Source organism: Phlebotomus papatasi, chromosome 1, assembly GCF_024763615.1.
Source record: "Phlebotomus papatasi isolate M1 chromosome 1, Ppap_2.1, whole genome shotgun sequence".
NCBI lineage: Eukaryota > Metazoa > Arthropoda > Insecta > Diptera > Psychodidae > Phlebotomus > Phlebotomus papatasi.
The window spans coordinates 55,354,442-55,374,457 of NC_077222.1; the positions used below are offsets into that span (position 1 = coordinate 55,354,442).

The 20,016-nt window shown below is 32.7% G+C and overlaps 1 protein-coding gene across 6 annotated transcripts in view; it reads left to right on the top strand.

The window, feature by feature from the left end:
• LOC129807428 (octopamine receptor beta-3R-like) overlaps positions 1-20,016 on the top strand; it is a 43,194-nt gene that overhangs the window by 17,519 nt on the left and 5,659 nt on the right. For all 6 annotated transcript variants that reach the window (XM_055856702.1, XM_055856709.1, XM_055856693.1 and 3 more), the window contains 7 exons: positions 2,656-2,852; positions 3,166-3,233; positions 3,395-3,592; positions 4,769-5,044; positions 8,206-8,401; positions 8,483-9,299; positions 11,110-11,823. In XM_055856702.1, the coding sequence (XP_055712677.1) occupies positions 2,658-2,852; positions 3,166-3,233; positions 3,395-3,592; positions 4,769-5,044; positions 8,206-8,401; positions 8,483-9,299; positions 11,110-11,823 (2,464 nt within the window). In that variant the 5' untranslated portion in view covers positions 2,656-2,657. The remainder of the gene's footprint in view (positions 1-2,655; positions 2,853-3,165; positions 3,234-3,394; positions 3,593-4,768; positions 5,045-8,205; positions 8,402-8,482; positions 9,300-11,109; positions 11,824-20,016) is intronic.

Below are 20,016 nucleotides of genomic sequence, written 5' to 3' on the forward strand. Positions count from 1 at the left end.
ATAATAAATCCAAAGTGATTTCAACTGTCATGAAAATTAATCAATTACAAATAGGAATATTCTCACAGAAACCAATATTAAGTTATTGGAGACTTAGCCTTCATGATTAATCTATAGCACTTGTAACTCGGAACCAAGAGGGAATCAAGGGAATTATTAATCCCATTTTTCCAATTTATGCTTAAATGACCAAGTTTTTCTCTCACTGTCTCATTTTCAAACAGTCTCTCAAAGTGTCTCTACGGAGAAAAGTTATTGTGATGAAGAAAAATTGTGAATATACAAAAAAGTTAGTTGTTGATTTGAAATAAAGTTGTTGAAGCAAGACAAGTGTTTTAAATGGCTATTCCTCAGTGAAATTCTGTAGGAGTAGTCGAAGAATTATGAATTTAAGGCCCAAGGAAGGTGGATGAATAAATATCACGCGGTAGAACTTCAAAAGAACGTATGTGTAAAAAAATAAATAAGTTCCTGTATTTTTTTTCATATCTTACCATATTTACTAATGTAGCAATTTTTTTGGTCCTTTAAAGTTCAGTCACATATTTTTGTACGTACCAAAAGTAATATGTACGCAAATTGTTTGCATTTTGAATGTGGTTGGAGTTTGCATAGGAGAGCTGTACGACCGATAATTTTAATTAATTTTTTGCAAGTACGGTTAGAGGATGCGAACAAAATGTACAAGTACGATTTTCAGGTAGAAAATGCCATTAAGTTTCAACCAGACTTTCATAGCAATTTCCAAGCTTTATCCTATACAGCTGCCCTATCCTATTTCCCTGGAGTATTTAATATCTTCTTTAATTAAAAGTACGGTTCATACAGTTTATTCAAAAGTTTTTGCTTATGTACATCTATTTTTCTTATAGCTATATTGAATATTTCTGTTATCGTCTTTTAAAAATTCATTCAAACTTTGTAATAAAATTTTCAAACTTTTTGCAGCTTCCCACGATATTTAGTGTTATTATTCTTCCATAAAATCATTTTCACACTATTGTACTAGATTTACTATAACTTTCAGTATAAATAGGATTTAAAACATTTTTTGTTGAAGAAATTTTAAATGACACAGTCTACAACCGTCAGATGATATAAAAGATGGTTTAAAATAGAAATTTCGTATTTCATCGGTACACGGATTATTCGTAAATTAATTTGTGGGTTTAATTTATTTGCTCTAATTGAAAATGTTTGACTTTTTATTCTAATTATAGAGAGAAAGAGATAGAATATGAATAATTTTTCGGTTTATTGATTACTTGAAATTTTAAGATTTGCAAAAAATGGGTCATGCTATTTGCCTATCTTCCTAGAAAAGTCATTTCATTTAGCCGATAGATAAGGACAAAATGGTTAGGAACGTCGAATTAAAATCTTCTGAAGATTTTTTTTCCAAATTTATAATTTTTTGCCCAAAATCTCTTGTAGAGTTTTTTTTTTACATTCTCGGGTGAATTACCCAGGTTGTATAAATTAAGTTTTTGTTGACATCTTGACAGTTACCGTAAATTATTCTTTACAGTTTGTTTTCAAGACCAATTAGTAAACAGATTTGGACTATAGAAGACAATGCATTTTTTTAATCGATTAGGCTAAATTTAGAAAATAACTCAGTGAAAAATCCATGGAAATATAATTTAAATTTAAATTTTGATTATAATTATTACTGTTTTAAGACAAGATTTAGCTATATGGCTTAACATGACAGAATGTTTTGAAAATTGTAACTTAGATATATTAGGATTATATATTGAAAAGTCGATAAAATTTCTTTTTATTAACAATTTTGTGACCTTCGATAACTTGGCTAGACCTCCAGTTGGAAAGCCATGTAAGACGTTTAGGCTTACTCTGCTGCTTATACTAGCCTAAGAAATAATGGTCTAATAACACTATACCTCAAATAGGGGTCCTAGTAGTTTAAATCTTATTTCCGATGTCTAGCATCTGGATTCTGGAATGCAACACTGATCTCAGTCTCATGAGAGTATTTTATTTAGTTGATTCCTAATGGTTTTCTAGTTCAGGAAGTTTTTAAAGTATGGGTCGACTAGACCCTTATGATTTAATGAGCGATAGTTTTCTTAAAAATGTTTTATTGAAAAGCATAGATTTTTACAAAAATACTTTTAGAAGGGTTCTCAGTGAACTTTTTACTTTAAATTGTGTCTCTTGGTTCACTTAAAAGTATCAAAGTCTAACCTAACAAATAAAAAGTCTTCAGAAAAGGAGGACTAAAAATGAGCATTCTCTAAACAGAAAGAAAACCTTTTTTTAATGAAAAACAAAAGTAAAACAAAATTATTGTATAATTTTTCCATCATTCAGTCTCACTTTGTAAATCGGATTAAAATTTTGCAAAAAGAATCCAAATGAATGTTCACAGCATTCACAGTAGCTCAGCCCCAAAGCATGATTTTTTGTTGTGAGGTATTTATTTTCATTTAAGAGATCGGTCATGTTGGTATAAACAGTGTTTTCCGGTACATGAGGGATTTCATTTGGTAAAAATCGTGTTTTGAGGAAATGGAACATAATTAATGAGAGAGTCATATATCATTTTTGCCATTCATCTTTCAGGACAATGGAAAATTGTTATGCCCAAAAATTCATAAGGTCTTTTTCTCATTGTACTCGACATAAATGTAGATATGATAAAGGAGATGTCGCTTGTGACTACTGATGTTCCTCAGCAGCATGACAATTTCACAATACAATCGTCAGATACACAATTTATCGGCTCTAATTCTTCAACGTCCATCATCGAGCGAATTACCGCCGCCGATAAAGACAACAGCATATTATTCATAATAGTTCTTTGTATTAAGGGTTTTATATTTGGAACGGTGAGTCTATAACCATATTGTTATAAATCGTTTTATTTGTTCCGTTACCTTCTTTCATTTTCACCCAACCATTGATACTAAATGCTCTTGAGACTATTTTATGGGGTGCGTGGGTGTTGAGGGTGGAAAAAATAAATAAATAGGGAATTATTGGTTTGGAAGAAAAGTGGCTGAATTGTCTGTCGAATGTGGTTTTCTTGCAAATAATAGAACCTTTGGTACGGTGAAAGAGCATTTAAATAATTAATTAGCGATTATTAACGGTTACCCCCATACATTCTGTTTTCTATGAGCTTTTTTTTTCTCTTTTCAGATTATTCTAGGAGCTGTACTTGGCAATGCGCTCGTAATAATTTCCGTTCGAAGAAACCGGAAATTGAGGTGATTTTCTCCTTTTGCCGTCTAGGCTATATAGAAAGTCTCCCCTAACGTTGAAGTAGTAGGAATTTATGTGAAGAATTTATCCAATTATATCGATCTTTGCTATACTGTTTACGCGCTTGTCAGTTCAATCAATATAACGATAACCTCGTCCTTTTCAGGGTTATCACAAATTACTTTGTAGTCTCACTGGCAATGGCTGATATGCTGGTGGCCCTATGTGCAATGACGTTCAATGCATCGGTGGAATTATCCGGACGATGGCTTTTCGGTGCCTTCATGTGTAACGTTTGGAATAGTTTAGATGTTTATTTCTCCACTGCGAGTATCCTTCATCTGTGTTGTATTTCCGTTGATCGGTAATTGAAGTCAATAATCCGTCGGTGTCATCAGCCAATGTCGTATAAGCATTTATTTATTTTTTTGAATTATAATATCACGTCTTTAAAAAATATATGTACTCCTCACTCTGTGGACTTTAAGTAGTTAAAGAGTCATAAAATGTCTCGAGTTTGAAACCTCTACAGATTATAAGACATTTTTTGATATTAAATTAAGTTTGATATAATTCTTGAATTGGGCGTGATCTAGGTTATTCTTCAATGAAGCTTTTTGAGAAAGTTAAATGATTTCTCTCTGATATACATACCTGTGAAATTTAGATGATAAATTTGGAATTTTGAGGAAAAATGTGAGTCTTAGCTCTCACCTCGTTTCTAAATTAGTTATAATTCTGAGTTCAATATAAGAAATAACTAATATATGAAGTAAAACCTGGGGTGAATGGTAACTTCTCAATACTATATCGATAAACCTATATTTTCTAGATTATCGAATTTTTACGCATTGTAGCGCCATTTATTGTGATACTCTTAAAAAAATGTGACCTTTAAAAACTATAAAATTATAGTTACAAAAGTGAAGCTATAGTTTAAATTTTTCAAAATCGATACTATCGAAAAGGAGTTGTATGTCACCACTGTATTCCTATATCTTATTAAAGAAGTGAAAACAATTTTTTAACATTTTTCTGTAATTTTAAGATATTTTATTTTTAAAGCTACAAACTTATATTATGCAAAATATTTACTTTACTTTATAAACATTTTTTTTTATTTCCCTAATGTCTTATTATGGGCACTCAATGGATCAAGTGGTAGAGCACTCGCTCCATGATGCAAGTGTCCCGGGTTCGAATCCCCTTCAGGTTACCCGGAATTTTTCTGGCGTTAAAGGCGTTCGGATTGCACCCAGTGAGCTTCACTGCACTTGATTCCACGGGCATGGGACTGACAACCTCATCCCGTACAAGAAAAAATAATAATGCATGCAATTAAAATAAAACTCCTTTGCAATCTACATGCTCTCCTCCTGGGAAGCTATGTTCTGTAGTGCGTAAACGACATTGGGTGATGCAAACGACACGATAATTTATTTATTTTCGATCCGATTTTTTTCCATATTGGAATATCATTCCAAAGGTGGTTCAATTGCACGTTCTTATTCAATTTCCCTCGTATTTCCTCTTTTACCAGGTACTATGCAATAGTTCGTCCTCTTGAGTATCCGCTGAACATGACTCATCGTACGGTTTTTCTCATGTTAGCTAATGTATGGCTTTTGCCTGCACTCATCTCCTTCATACCAATCTTTTTGGGTTGGTACACTACTGCGGCACAACTTAAGGAAATGGAGGCGAAACCAGATGAATGTGTATTCGTCGTCAACAAAACATATGCAATAATTTCGAGTAGTGTCAGTTTCTGGATACCAGGAGTTGTTATGATTACCATGTACTGCAGAATTTACAGGTAAAATCATGTTTGCACGTATAATCCTTTATTTGTTCAGCTTTTGCCTCGAGCTCTTGGGATATTTAACTCATTGTGTTGTTGTGTATCTATATATACATAATAAATTGTTTACAAATTGAAAAGAATGAAAACAAAAATCAAATTCTATTTCTTTTGCTTGTATCAATATTTTTCCAATAAGTGATACTCCTCAATAAAAAATACCACGAATACTTAATAGAAAACTAATCGAAAATTTGTTAACACTAAACCCACCGACCGTTTTTGGCCGTTTTTCGGTCAAATGACAAACCTTGGTAGGGTAGGATACTCAACAAATTTGCCTTGGAAAAGAGCAAAAAAATTAAAATTTAAACACTGAAAAATATAATACATTCATATTTTAAGAAATTCATAAAGATTAATAGTGACATTGTACCGTTTAAATATGTGTTAATTTTAAACCGGTCAATTTGACCAGGTCTTGGTAGGTTTAGTGCTAAAGTGTATATAAATCACATATTTTTGTCTGTTATGATAATAGTCATTGAACATGTAGGGGAAAGTACTCTCCCTTCAAACGTTCATGCCTTAGAATAATGTGAAATTCTGTTACGTTTCCTAAGAGATTTTCTCATGATTGTCACATAGTTATCAATAATTGATGACAAGAAAATTAATAGTTAATAGAAATGTGTAGGGTAAGTTGCATAAATTGGAACAATTTCCAGAGGCTCGAACTTTGATACAAGATTAAAGACATTATAAATACATTTTTCCCTGATGACATACATAAATTTGCTCCTTGATTCTTCTAGAATATTACCGTTTCATGGAAATTCTTGAAAAACAGTTTGAAAAGTTCTTAAATACAAGAAAAATACGTGAGTGCAAAACAATATAATTTGGACAGGGTGGGACAAGTTGGACGTGGGAATTTGGACAATGCGTAGGGGAAGGTTGTGCAAGTTTCAAGATTTTTTACTGAATGCCATACACACTGAATCAATTGTACCACTAGGGTAAAGTGTATAATTAAAAAGTAAAAAACATTAAGGCTTAGATATATATTATTTATTAAATCTTTTTCTTGGATATTTTAATTTTCTTGCTTTGCTCCTTTTCTTCTTTTATTTTGAACCTTTCTTCCTGTTTCTGAAGTCTAATTCTTTTTTTTTCTTGCATAGCCTCTTCTTTTAGTTTTCTTTAATCATACGAATTGTCACAAAGAACTTCAAACATGAATTTAAAAACTCCATAGAATAATAATAGATACCTGTCCACCTTTGGGCGAAAGCATTACACCCGTTTCGTCAAGATTAAAGACGCGATCAGGAGGAAGTTCCAGAAGATCTTTGGATTTTAAATATTCATGAGTTTTCTCAAACCACTCAGTGGTAATACCAGCTCTTTGGGTTGTGTATGCTTCTGGTGTACGAAGTCTCAATTCTGGGTATCTGTTCAAAAAGCTCTTGAACCAAGAGTATCCTGGCCTTCCATCGGTGAACTCGTTGACAATCTTGAACTTCTTACAAATAATTTGCACAGTGTTGAGGACTTGATCTTTTGTTATAGGATGCCACTTGTCACTGCATCCTAAAATCCATTCAACGAGCTCATCTTCTATATCTTTTGGCAGCGTAGGAGGCCTTCCCCCAGAGCATTCTTCCGGACATTTCCCGGTCAGCTTATTAAAAAGTGTTGTTCTTGGCACCCCAAATAATACTGACACCTGACTTAGTGACTTTCCTTGACGAAAAGCTTCCAGTGCTTTGTTCACTTGGTCTTGAGTATAGGATTTGTACTTTTTCAATTTATTTGCCTTTTTACCCATCTGAAATAAAAAGAAAACCCCTGCAATGCAATACAATCGTATCTCCGGATGTCCAACTTGTCACTTTTGCTCACGCTTCAAATAAGCACTTTTTCTTCATACAGTTAGTAATTATATCAAATAAAACCATTACGTACCGTTAACTATCGAGATTAAACACTTTATTCCACTAAAATTTGCCAGAAATATTGAGAAATGTCAACAGAACCGAAAAACCAAAGTCACTCTTCTTGTGTTTTTATTAGGAAAAAATGGCCGATCGATGTATTTTTTCGACGGTGAAAAGTTACACTGTCAATTGAGGTGAGAATTTTATACGTTAAATCTTATTCATATGAATGGATTTTCACTTTATTTGCAGCACAAGGAACCAAATAATTAAACTAAAACATAGAAAAATATACAAATTAAAATTTAGTACTGTATTTATCAAGAAAAAATTGCCTGTCCAACTTGTCCCAGCGAAATTTTCCAACTTTTGCCATTGTCCAACTTGTACCAATTTACCCTAAGTGTCTTAGGAAAAATAAAAGAAAATTCACATTATTCGAAGGCATGTACGTTCGAAGGGAGAGTACTTTCCCCTATAGGGGAAAATAAAGCAAAATGATAATTTATTTAAAATTTCAAGGCTTTAAGTAACGTTATTACCCCCTATGCCAAAATTTTTATAGATATTAACAATCTTTTTGTTTGCAAAAATTTTCACAGGTATTTGTTTTAATTTTAAGAATTATGTTAAATTACTTAAAATATTACCCTTTTCAGCAACATATTATTATATTATATATCATGTGATGGCAATAAACATGACAAAATTAATTTGAACAAGAGAAATTCAGACTGATACAGTGTAAAACATTTTAGAAAATTTCTCCCATGGGAAACTTACGTATGAAAATTTATTCCTGAATGACTCTTTATACTTCTCTACTTGTTACTATGAGTATCTCTCTTATGTTGTTTGCATGACACTAAATTGCAGAGTCTCTATATAAACTTTTGATTGCTAATTTTGTAAAATGTAAAGACCTGAAAGCCATATGGGAGATTATTTGAAATAAAAACACTAAACGAGAAAATACCTCTGAAAATCAAGTAAATACATTCGTATTTCGTGAATTAATTTGAGGAATAAGCAAATACATGCAAATTAATTAATTTGTAATTGAATGTTCTCATGAAAACATTAATATTTCTTGTAATGAGCTTATAGTGCACATTTTTATGTAATCCAAGAAATATTCAGATATGAGGATCCTTTATTTGGATTTATTTATTGCTTTACTCCTTTTAACTAGAGTATTTTACAGATTTGTGTAATTCTCTATCTATTCATCAACAGAGAAGCTGTTCGTCAGCGGAAAGCCCTAAGTCGAACGAGTTCTAATATTCTGCTGAATAGTGTTCATATGTCTCATACTCAGCATAACATGCATCATACTCATCATATGAATTATCTGCATCCCAGTGACTGTGATTTAAATTTGACTCTGAAGCAGCTACGACGTGATAGTCACAGTTCCGTCAGCAATATCGAGGTATTGTAGAATTTTTCAATAGACCCCAATTATCCCACTTCAACTGCAGTTTTCTTCTATTTTTTTTTAACATCCTGGCAGATACAAGTGTTTCCGTCAACGGAGAAGGATGATGAGTTAAGAGTTCCATCGCCAATTCCACCTCGTCGCCTAAGCCGCAGCAGTATTGACTTGCGTGACTTGGAGCTGCAGCACGAAAAAATGTCCCATACAGATTCAGCTCCATCGATCGTTGGCATTGACAAATACCTTAAGAGTTCAGACAGTGAACCATTGAGGATAAAGTCACAACAGCAACAGCACCAGAAGCTCAACAACTTCCTCCAACCCTTCTTCTCCAAGACCAACCTGATACGTCAGCCTTTCGAGTACCTTCATTCGAGCCTCAATGGCAAGAGTCGTAAGAATACACCATCAGTGACGGACGATGCATCGAAGGCCTCCTTCGACAATATTGATGATGTGTCCTTCAAAGACTCCAAGGATGACTTCAAATATACCAAAGTGCCATTTGGGGCTCTCAGTGATTCCGATTTCCTGGCATTGAAGCACAAACCCGACACCAATGTCAGTTCAACTCTCTCGGATTCTGAATTTCTCATCTCTTGTAGTCCAAATGGTGGGAATAAAGTCAAGAAGACTAGTGTCAAGAGTGAAATGGCTATAACTATAAAGACGGACGTGATTAAGAATTTAATTGGACGTGGTAAGAGGTCTAGTTTGTCCCATCAACAGAGATCCAGGGTTTTCAGTGATGGAAACTTCGAAGATGCCTCAACACAAAAGAGGAACAATACCAAACAATCTCGACCCAGGGTTCTCAGTGAAGGCAACGAAGCTCGAAATGATGCTGCATTTGCCACTGAGAGACAATCGGACACTCCTGATATTCTTATAGGTAAGCCCTAATGTTATACTTTTTCAGTATTATACTGGTTTATTAAATTTGAGAGGTAATTCACTAGCGTAACTAGATAAGTTTTTGACTGCTTACTGGTTAATACAGTTTATAAAAATAATATTGTCTGTTTGTTTAAACGAAGGGAGAGTGTTTCGGACTAATATAGATAATACGAGATAATTAGTTTTGGCCATAGTTAAATTTCCAATTAACTAGGCATTCGACGAACGAAATAGATATTAAGCAGTAACCATACTTGTGACTGGTCAATTTCAAGAATTTGACTTCTGATATAGGTTTCAGACTGAAGGTTTATTCCAGTACGGTAATGTCTGAAACTTGATACAACAGGAAATTATAGTGGTTTTCTAAATCTAATGAACTATTGGCACTTGTCAAATGTTAAGTCGAAATTTTCTAAAATTCTTGTCTCCTGAAAAATTAGAGAAATTAGACCATATGGGTAAAACCTAGGACTGAATCCCGTATTAGATTAATTTTATGTTCCAACTAATATAAAACTATATACACAGAAAAAAATATTTTGTAAAAATGTTCGTAAATGTTTGTGAATTCCTAAGGGGGAGTTACAAAATGCTCATGAATCGTATAATCCACAAACAAGTTCGTAAAATTTTGTACTTTTTTCACAAACATTGTTCGTAAAATAATCATTTGACGAACATTTTATTTTTTGTACTTTTACGAACATTTGTTCGTAAATGTTCTTAAACACACAAAAAAAATGTTCGTAAAATTTTGTCATTTGTTCGTAAATGTTCGTAAATTTTTGTTTGTCTGGCAAAAAGTCACGAACAAATATGAACAAATGACAAAATTTTACGAACATTTTTTTTGTGTGTTTACGAACATTTACGAACAAATGTTCGTAAAAGTACAAAAAATGTTCGTCAAATGATCATTTTACGAACAATGTTTGTGAAAAAAGTACAAAATTTTACGAACTTGTTTGTGGGTTATACGATTCACGAGCATTTCGTAAGTCTGCCATAGGATTTCACAAACATTTACGAACAATTTTACAAAATATTTTTTTCTGGGTATAGGCAATCGTCGAATTGAATAGACAGTAGTCAGTATAGCACCAGCAGACGCATAGTATGAGAGTAACGTCGAACAAAACGATATGGATAAAAAATATCAAAACCTGAAAATACGAAAGTCACATCTAAAAATAATGAATTCATTTAAAACTTTTAAAAAGTTATCTATTCTATCTATTCCTTATAGTTAAATGTAATTTTTTTATGTAATTTGTGAAGTGACTTTTATTAAATTTATAACAAAATTGATGGTAATTGCAACTGGTATCTTTCCTGTTGCTGGAAGCATAAGCTTCAATTACCTTTAAACTAACATTTCATGGAATTAATCTTTAAGAATAAATCTCAATGTTAGTTATTTGATTCTCAAACGATAAATCAAAAATCGCAGAAGAGCTTATACTTTCCTATGACTTTAAGCCAATATATGAAAATGTTTGAGATGCTACATCAATTAGAGTTGTGAAACTTTATTACATCTATTTTATACGAAGATGGAGAATATTATTATCGCAATGCATTTAAGTAATCTCAAAAGGGATATGAGTATTGAATTAATATAGTGCCTTGGTGGAATATTAAAAATGAGAAAATAAATTTGTAGCGCTATTGGTGATGTAAATTTGTGCGGTGGGAAGGTTAACCACAAGTCAAAGGAACATGCTTTCAATACTCTTGCCACGCTTATTAAAAATTCTCTTTATGAAAATTTTAATGAATTTTCCTTTCTTCTTTCACGCAAGGACTCCTCAATTTTGGCGACAATGAAGAGCGACAATTCAGCATTGATGCCTGTGGAGAGGGTGAAGGACAATTCGCCGAAAGTCTCACAGCAGAGGCGCCTAAAGTTGCTCCCAACAGTGTAAATATCAGTATGATTGATTTTATGAATTCTTCCACAAATGCCACACAAAAGCGTGAAGAGGGTCACACCAGGAGCACAGATGTTGTTTTAATTAGTGACATTGTGTCACCAAATAAGTTTTTGCTGATGGACCTCAATGAGGAGGAGCATAAGATCTCAAACAGCGGTATCCTCGAGCCAATTAGACAATCCCTCCACCCGGATGACATTCCCGATACAGCCGCATTCACCTTCGATGCTCCGCACATGAGCAATGCGTCCACCCTATCCCTGGATATTGTCACGGGAAACTCAGCACATCCGGCAATACTCAGTGCCAAGCCAGAGATCATAATGGATTCTACATTGACCACCACAAGTCCCACCATGGCCCCTGGGGACGATGAAGATGGTCAGTTTCGGAGAGAGTCCATAGATGAGTCGAGTGGTATGAAATTAAAATCACCAAGTGCTTTATTGAGACGGGATGAAACAGGAGCACGACTCAGACGACCATCAGCTGTTACATATGACGTGAATGTAATAAATTTCTGTCAGGAAAATAACGAGGGAAACGATGGCACAGTGGCACGTCGATCAACCAGTTCCGCAAGTATGTTGACTATCTCCCATTATCCTGAAACATAATTTCATCCTCACAGATAAATTAATTCTATCAATTTCACTAACTTCACACACACACAATTCAATGTTAGATGATTTGCTGGGAGAAAATAGAGTTACAGTGACCGCTAAAATAATAGAGTCATCCTGAATGTCTTAAAAATCTCCTTATTCAATACCATATCAATTAATGCAATACATTTTGAAACCCCTTCAGATCCGGATTTTACACACTACACACATGATTTAATTTTTATCATTTAAAAACAAGAGAGTATTGGAAAAAATTTGACTTCAAATTTATAAAATTGGAACCATTATGAAGCTATTCAAACGAAAAATTAAAATTGTTTTAGCACTTTACTGAAGTGCTCTTAAATTATCGACTCTTCTTTGTGTTGGTTCCTGTCTCAACTGACCAAATAGTCGTGATAGGAACCAATACAAAGAGAAGTCAATTACAGTAGAATCCCGCTATAGGCCATCTCTCTATAGTCCACAATTTATCGACCGTTGATTTCAAAACACTGATTTTAAGTTAGGTTATTTTTTTTTAATACGCGACATGCAATGTTGTCATAATTATTTTAATATTTTTGGAAAATTTTATTGAGTAGTTATGATAATTGTGATCCATAATGAAGAGAGGTTGGACAAGTACTACAATAGCAAAGAAAGCGGAAGCCGTCGAGCAATTTCAATACTAAAAGTCGTTGATCATTTTAAAAAATGACGTGGACTATAGTGCGACCCAAGTGTCAAATCTGGAACCAAATATAGACTATAGCGAGGCTCTACTGTATATAGGGGAGACTGGGGCACATGTAACCATTTTCGATAGATGCGAATTTGAGGTGATTTTCCAAGGACACCGTAATTTTTTGGAAAATCTTTCTTAGCTAATGTTTTACCCTTGGGTATAGGCAATACATCGAAGGTAATGCGGATGCTGGAAAACAATTGAGTTTTCCATAAAAATAAAATTTGTGTCTCCGTGCATTTTTCTCTTTTCACAAAATACCTGGGGTAGAAGTAAACACTTTCTGGGGAGGATGTAAACACCCTTTTTTCCACCCTTGAAATTAACTTTGCACCACTTTCGGTTATTTTAATTACTTAAGAGATATATAAAGACTGCATATTTTTCAAAAAATCACGATACTTTTTACATAGAATAATTAAAATAGCAAAAAAACTAAAAGCATGTATATCAAAGACATTTTTCAATGGAGTTTCCCCATATTTCGACATCATGTGACTTTTTATTGAACACAGCACCACCAATTTTTTTCGTAATCTATGAATTATAGATATTTCGCATGAAGGTCAATTTCCCGCTCTTTTACCTACTCATTTTGTGAAATTGAAATTGCCTGTTTACATCTACCCCAAATGCTGTTTTCTGACCAATTATTAATTCTTTTGAAATAATGTGAATCTCAATTTCTCTAGTAAATGCATAAATATAATCCTAAAAGATGTAGGAAAGAACTGGTATTGCTACATTTCGATTATTTTACACAGTTTTTAATTTCCAGGTGGAAATCCAAATGACCAAAATAATCTAAATATTAACATTTTCGGGAAAAATGATTTTTATTTTTAAAGTATTAGGATTTTATTGACCAATTCATCTGTGGACATACATCCCCGTGGTATCTATGAATGCTTATGGGTTTTATCCTCTGGAGTCTTAAAATTAATGAAAAAATCACAGTGTTTACAACTACCCCAGTTTACTACTGCCCCAGTTCCCCCTAGATGCACTTGAGAACAGTCATATGCTAAAATAAACAAGTTCATTTGTCATTGGAATAGCACCATTACTTCCTAATGCCTTAAACACATTTGTGACTTAAGCCGAGAGACGGCTTACCGTAATTATAATCAAAATATTGATTTGACTAAATTCCCATCGGTTTCCCACTAACTAAGGCGTTTCTATGCTTAAGCCGAGAGATGGATTAGTCAGAAACTGATGGAAATATAATTTTATCATTATTTTGATTATAATTATGTGAAGATATCTTTCAGCTTAAGTCGTACGTGTGTCTAAAGCATAATACTTTCTCAATTAAAAAAATAATGCTTTCTGTTTTGAATTTAAGGATCTTCGAGAAAAGGGTTAAACTACCAATGTGAAAACTGTGTTGCAAATAAAAAAAATTGCCGAGAAACGGTTCAATAAATTAATTATATTTATCATAACGAGTCGTTGGATAGTTTGATCAGATTCAATTTACAGTTTTTCTGGCTTTTGTCAAGAAAGCTTTTTTTAAATTTGAAATACTGTGCAACCTTGTCAAAAGCGAATAGTTGATGTCTTCTTTTAATTTTGAAAATCGATAAAGAAAGTTAATTTCACATCGAAAATTTCCATTACATAATACAACCAAGTTCTTCAAAACTGAACGACGACGGTTGAATTCAAAAGGTAAAATTTGAGGTGTTCTTATATGGAGTACGAATTATAACCCTTTTCTTTGATGTTTCCTCAATATTATCGTACTACATGAACTTCCTCAGCAAATTTTATTTATTTAACAATAAATTATAATGAGAGAATTTTCTATTTTTTAATTTTGAAAAAAAAGCGCATTTTCACGTGAATTCCGTTACGTTGTTGCAAATATTATTTACATTTGAAGAGTGAAAATTTCATTTATACCGCCCAAATATTCCATTGAAACTTGATTGGAAATTGACTATAATTAATCTATTTCTGCTGAAATAAATGGCAAAAGCTAATGAGAATAAAAAATATAAATTTGTCCTGTAAAAATGTATTTTTTTTTACAAGAATTGGTTAAATTTTTATAAAAAAAATTTATTTTTTGTATATAAAGTGAACATTCCATATTTTTTTCCTTTGGGAAAAATTGCATATAAATTTTTACTGCTTTTATATTATTATGGATATTCAGAATATCTATTAAGAAAAAAAATATTAAAATTTTTAGTAAACAATTTTGTACAGCATTTACTAAATTTTATTTTATATATCTTTATAAGCATAGATAAGGCTAAATTTTTGCTGAGTTTTTTAGCACATTTCACATTGAATATAAAATTAATTTAGAGTTAAAACACAAATCAAAATATTGAAACATAATTTCGATGAGATATATAATACTATTACTTTTTATTACTAACTCTATTAATTTAACGGCTACTGTATTTGTCCAAAATCAGTGTTGGTAGATTGCATTAAACTTTATGAACCACCGGAATTTGAATTCAAAGCTGACAGTGACATTTTTAAAGTTTGTCATATTGGCATAACAAAACTTGTAAACCTTCCAAATTCACGTTTTCCACGAGAAAATGCTGGGAATTCAAGTCCAAATCAACGTATAATGTAATGTAATTCACCAAACACTTCTTGGTGAGAATAAAAGAAGGAAAAAGCATGGAAATTCAGTGGAAACCCACAAATACACATACCAACAGACAAGATAGCATTTAGAGGTAAATTCTTCTTGGAAGGGTGGTACGAGAGGGGGAAGGTTTGGGGCAAAAAAAAAAAGAAAACACGGGAGAATTGTAAATTTGATCAAGCATTAGGAAAAATTGCGTGAAAGAACGATTGTTTAGCTTTAAGCTTTTAATATTTATTTATTCTTTGTATTTCTTCCCCATATTGTTTTGATGTTATTTATTTTAACTGGCCTCCGCCCCCCAACTGTGAGAACATTTTCCCAGCATTATTGGTTGTATTCCAAGACTTTTCATCTAATAGTGTAGGCTCCAAATTGACTTGAAAGACTCTGAGAAATGTATTGTATGTCTGGGGAAAATGAGTGATTATTTTCCACGCAGAATGGACGTGAAGAATACTGATGGCAATTTTCCGAGAATTTTCAAATGCACGGGGAAATATCTCAAGAGCTTCTTCCTTCTCTCCCACTTTCACTGAGACTGTCACTGAATATTCATAGATCCTAGAAAGTCAGGATGTTCTATATCATTTGAGTCAAAGGGGACTCAATTCAGAAGAATGTCTTGTAAATTAAATGGAGGCGCCAGGTTCTTTCTATCTGTCTAGACTTTTTTTTCTATTTTGAATTTAAAAAAAAAAACTATTTTAAATAGTTTTCGATGAAAAAACTATACGGAAAAACTCTAACAAACTTAAGTGTAGAAAATTAATTAACAACTCTCCACATGTTTTCCCTTGATTGAGGCTATTTCAGGTAAAACTGATTGAATCTGTAGTAATTTTTGCATGCGGTCAAAATTGACACATTAATTAAATTTGATTAAATTTTGTTTGAGTATAGTATAACTAACTGACCATATAATTATATACACAAACAAATCATCATTATTGATTAGAACGTAGGTATAAATAAACATTTAATTTATCTTATATACATGTGAAGCACTCTTCCTTTTGGCGTATAATGTTAATTTTCTACATAATTTTATTATATGTTATAATGATTATAATCATTAAAATCCTGTTTAAATCGTTTAAATAATAGTACACTGTAACTAAATCACGTGATATTTTATCGAAGTTTTATCTTATAAATTAATAAAAAGCATTACTGAATAAGATTAAAAAAAAATTATGATTAGTTTCTGCTGATTTTAAAGAATGTAATCTTATGAGAATATTCCATAAGGTGAATTTTTAAATGCTACGAAATGTACATATGTAATGCACATCGTAACATATTCAATACTTTTTATTATAAAAATTTAGTAGTTTGTGATACGTTTTATTTTTCCCAATAACCAAAGGGATCCACATTGCGCAAAACGAAGTCGCGGATTTTACCTGTTTATATATCGGCAGACTTAAATACCAAATAACAGTTTCAGTTAGAGAAATAGAATTTTTCGACACATTCACCATATGTGCTAATTATTTAGATTAAACTTAATCCTTCTAAATGTTTGTGTTGTTTTATCGAGCTAAAATCCAGAGTGATATTTACCTAACCTGTTAGTAAAAAAAGCGAAAGGGACAGATAATCCTAACCGGCTTATGTAGGTGAGATTCTTAACGTGAGCTAACTCGAAGTGCATGCAAATTCGATTTAGAGCTGAAGTTGGGAGACGCTATTCAGTTATCTTGAATCAAATTCGTGAAATTATACAAATTTTGTATTTAAACCAAAATATCAAGGATTTGGATGAACTGGCACAAAAGTAATATATGGGTGAAATGTAGACCAGAATGTACTCTATAATTTTCCCATAGAACATGATCTCATCGATTACTCAGAAGCCAAGATAAGCGAGGTTTTTTGTTTCTTAACTCGTTTTTTCATCCAGAGTTCCCCAAGTAGTCATTTGTTGAACTTCAACTATATCAAAGAATTGTTGTCTTTTGTGGGACTTTCCATTTAAAACCCTATTTTAAGTGCTTGGTGGAGTAGAGGCAGTCAAATTGGCATCTGAGTGATTTCAAAGCGTTATTATGGGAAAAATCAATTTTTTCACACTTAAACGGCAAAATCGGAGTGATAGTGTAGTCTGAGTGGAAAATGATGTATGGACGAAATGTAGAGACAAATGTGCTCTACAATTATGTTGAAGTAATCATCAAAATCGGTTCAGCGACAGTCGAGATAATTGAGGTTATGTGATATTGAAATTGGTTTTTCGACTGTGGCGCCCCTGGTGTTGGTCCCACGAAGTTCAAATATTCTAGAAAGTTGTAGCATTTGGAGAGATCTTTCGTTTAAGCCCTCATTAATCAAAATCGGTCACATAGAACCGGAGATATGATTTTTTGAATTTTGTGAACTTTGACCCCTCATATCTCCGGTTCTGTTTTAACCACAGCGCACATTTGCACCATTTTGGAAACGTCCTACACTGGACTACAACATACTAAAATTTCATTAACTTGCACAAAGGAATTTTTGAGAAAAATTACTTTGAATTTCGATGAATTTTGACGCTATCACAGCGCCACCTGTGGTGACTTTTTGAACTTCCATCTGAAAGTGCTCATCGAGACGAAACCAAAAAGGTAAAATTTAGGTCGCTATGTTAATTAGAACCGGAGATAGAGGCCGGTCAATGTTCGAACTTTGACCCCTTATAGCTCGGGTCAGGGGTTATGGATCGACTTAAGGTTTTTTTTTTGTTTGATAGGTATAATCAACGGCTACAACATACTAAAATTTCAGCTCGATTGCATAAGGAATTTTTGAGTTATTTAACTTTTAAGATTTAAAAATTTTCTTTTTAATAATAGCGCCCCTAGCGGTGGTTTTATGAACTTGCGATGTTAGAAGGGGAGGTGGAATTTCATGAGAGCTTTCCAAAAAGCCCCCATTTTTTAAATTCTGACAATTAGAACAGGAGTTATGGCCATTTTAAGAAATTTTTTTGGACCCTTATAGCTCGGGTCAGGGGGGTCGGGGGACCTTAAGTTTGGTATTGATGGAAAGCTCTAAGGCCCAGCTATAACATACTAAAATTTGAGTCCGTTGAATGCCATAGGGGCGGAGCTATTGAGAAAACAAAAAAAAGGGGGTCTTCAAAATGGCGGAAGGAGGGGTGGGGGGTGGGGGGTCTATGCACCAAGTTGCAATTTTCACCCGATATATAACCTTTGCCGAAAACCGCAAGTCGATATCTTTTTTAGTTTAGGAGCTATTAAGCTCCAAAGAGCGGCCGGCCGGCCGGCCGGGAACTTAACTTAGCCCCCCATATATTCGTGATCAGGAAGTGGCGAAACACATTTTGGCCAAGTTTGAGGTCGATCGGAGGACATGAAATTTTGTTAGGATTATAGTAGGTGAGATTGTTAAGAATCTCACCTAATAACTAGGGGTTACATGGTTCTCGAAGATTTAAAAAACTTTTTTTCAACATTACAAAAAAAATCATTAATTCAAATTTTTAAAAACTTTAAAAATTCAACTCTCAAGACCTATTTTTAGCGCGTTCCTGTATTAAGGATTTTTCAAAAAATTAATAAATTTAATTCTGGTAAAATTTTATAGCAAAAAGTATAATTTTGGTTTCAATACGTTTCGTATACTAACAAGTTGTGGCTAAAGGAAATTAAAGTCCTCTGTTCAAGTTCAAAATCATCCTATCTTGAACAATCATGTAAAATTTCATGGAAAAATCTAGACAATCCATTTATTTGCAAGACCCACTTAGCCCCTTAACCCTTTAAGGACGATTGGAACACCGGTCTCCCATAAAGAAAATAATTTTTCCTGACTACCTAATGTTATTCTTTTCTTTAGTTTGTTCGTAATTACAAAGTAGATGGTTGAAGGAATCTAGGATATTTTTTGCAAGTCTACAGCTATTTGTTATATATTAAATTTTTAAGCTCAAAAATGGCGAATTTTTAAATTCTCATAATGAAAATTGATTTTAATTATTTTTTATATTTCCAATTTTTTTAAGCAAAACCGTTTTAGAACAACAAACTACAATACTCAAACATAATATTTTTCATTAGAGCGAAATTTATCATTCATTGGCATTGTAAGAAAAATTATTTAAAATTTTTGGGCTATTTTTGTCCCTATCGTTCATAGACACAAAAAATACAACAAATCAGAATTGGTTGGATTTTCAAAGGTTAGATGTAAGACCTATTACTGATTTTGTTTATCGGTTTCATTTTTATTGCTGATTTTCGGTCAGCAAAAACTGTCTCGTCGTTAAAGGGTTAACAAATTGTGACCACCAATAACTTTTTAATTCCAATGACAACTCTCTCCTTATACTGATATGTAGAAAAGTTAAAGAATTTTAAGAATTAAAAACTTGCAAAGAGTCAATAAAATCGTATTTATTTTTATCATCTAAATATATTATTTTAATTATTGTAAAGAGTTTTTGAAATAAATAAAAAAAACGTATAAAATTTATCGAATATATAGTAGATCGTATGATGGTATCGTATGAAGAATCGAATATAATGGTAGTGAAGACTAGCGTTAAATCTTAGACTCAAAGAAAAGTTTACGAACAGCAGAGAGGCAATGTCACTGCCGGAGGTCACTTACATCTACGGTATTTTAAAATTCAGAAATATTTAGCCCAGTTCCCAAAGGTCTCAAAATCCTAAAGAGCGACCAATTATATTGCTTTCTGAGAGCCTAATAGGTCATTTATCTTTAATAATTCAATCCTAAGCTAAATTTTTCCAAAAAATGGTGATTGTTAAGAAAATAGAGCAGCTAAGTGATATGGC